General features: G+C 38.6%; 1 protein-coding gene across 1 annotated transcript in view; it reads right to left on the bottom strand.

Moving 5' to 3' along the window:
- Positions 1-1,418, bottom strand: part of LOC107557496 (histone deacetylase 8-like) — a 26,278-nt gene that overhangs the window by 20,799 nt on the left and 4,061 nt on the right. Inside the window, exons 6-8 of the mRNA XM_016240928.1 lie at positions 1,311-1,402; positions 560-693; positions 271-443 (exon numbers count right to left, since the gene is read on the bottom strand). Of these exons, the coding sequence (XP_016096414.1) occupies positions 271-443; positions 560-693; positions 1,311-1,402 (399 nt within the window). The remainder of the gene's footprint in view (positions 1-270; positions 444-559; positions 694-1,310; positions 1,403-1,418) is intronic.

Raw genomic sequence — 1,418 nt, 5'->3', positions numbered from 1 at the left:
CCAAACACGTCTCTTAAATTAAACTGCTAAATTCATGTGGACTACATTTACGTTCTCTTTATGAACTTTTTGGAACATGAAAATTCTGTTGGGTGGACTTTGCATGGATAAAAATGATGAGGGAATATAAAAAAAATATAAAAAATTCTTAATTTGTGTTAAGATGAATGAAAGTTTTAAGGGTTTGGAACGACATGAGGGTGAGTAAATGATGACAGAATTGTCATTTTTGGGAGCGTAATATAATTCAACAAAAATAATGACACAAACCTCCACCTAGAAGCAGAGTGGGTAACTCCCAGTCCAATATATAGTTCAGACATTTTCCAACTCCAACAGGAGTCATATTGAAGGAGCACATGGGGTCACCCGCCATGGTGTCCGCTCCAAGTTGCATCACAATTGCTTCAGGGTTAAACAGAGCTTTGACTTCCTGCATCACACTGAGAGAAAACCCCAAAAAATGAAATAATGTCTATGTTTAAATGACACTGAACCATGAGGACAAACAAAGCATTGCAAGGAACTTAGATTTCTTGGTTACTGGATCTTTACAGACCTAGTGAAGGTCTGGCAGTACCGATCATCACGGATGCCATCCTCGAGGGGGACGTTAACAGCGTACCAGCGTCCTTTACCCAGCCCAGTGTCAGTCACATCACCTGTGCCTGTCAAAGAAATTATAATGCGAAGCTAATGTTGGTCTCTTTGAAGGGCATTCATATGACTGATAGAACTTATGTCAGGGCCAGTATGAATTATCTAAATGAATCTTTATTGAGCACTGATGTTGCTATTTATAGAATCGTTTAAAAGTGTGGGTTATTAAGATTTTTTTAAATGAATTAGTCATTAATTTGATCAAAAGAGCAATTACTGTGCAGATGCAAGTGCAGTTGATCAGTTTCTTCCGCTTCTGGCCAAAACCACACAGTATGGTAGAAAAAAGTTGCATTCAGTATGTGCACAACTGCTAGCTAGTAAAGAGATTCAGCTGGGTTATTTTGACAGTTGGTCCATTTTTTTGCGTTTTACTCAATTCAGTCAGGTTTCCGCTACAAGCATCTGAATCATAATTTTATTTTAATGTTGAGAAAATCTATTCCAAGAGTGTCCACATATGAATTAATATGAATTCTGAATGTGTCATTTGTGAAGATCACTTGGCAACTGTGTTGCAAAAACAACCCATTAATAAATCATTAAGTAAATAATAATTCAATCTTAGAACATCTTGCATTTGCCCAGTTACCTTTCCAAGTGCTATTGTTAAGCTACTGAAGGGGCTCTCAGAGTCTCCAAGAAGCCACAGAGCTCCAGTCTCCGTTATCAGCTGGGTAATCAGACTCTGGGCGCTGGAGTGGAGCCTGCAGCTCCAACTCTGGCATGGCTTGAAACATGACTGTCAATTAAGGGAA

The sequence above is a fragment of the Sinocyclocheilus grahami genome, unplaced genomic scaffold, assembly GCF_001515645.1.
Source record: "Sinocyclocheilus grahami isolate Dianchi unplaced genomic scaffold, SAMN03320097.WGS_v1.1 scaffold605.1, whole genome shotgun sequence".
In the NCBI taxonomy this organism is placed as follows: domain Eukaryota; kingdom Metazoa; phylum Chordata; class Actinopteri; order Cypriniformes; family Cyprinidae; genus Sinocyclocheilus; species Sinocyclocheilus grahami.
Note: the sequence above shows the minus strand (reverse complement) of the source record. Positions and strands in the feature narration are given on the sequence as shown.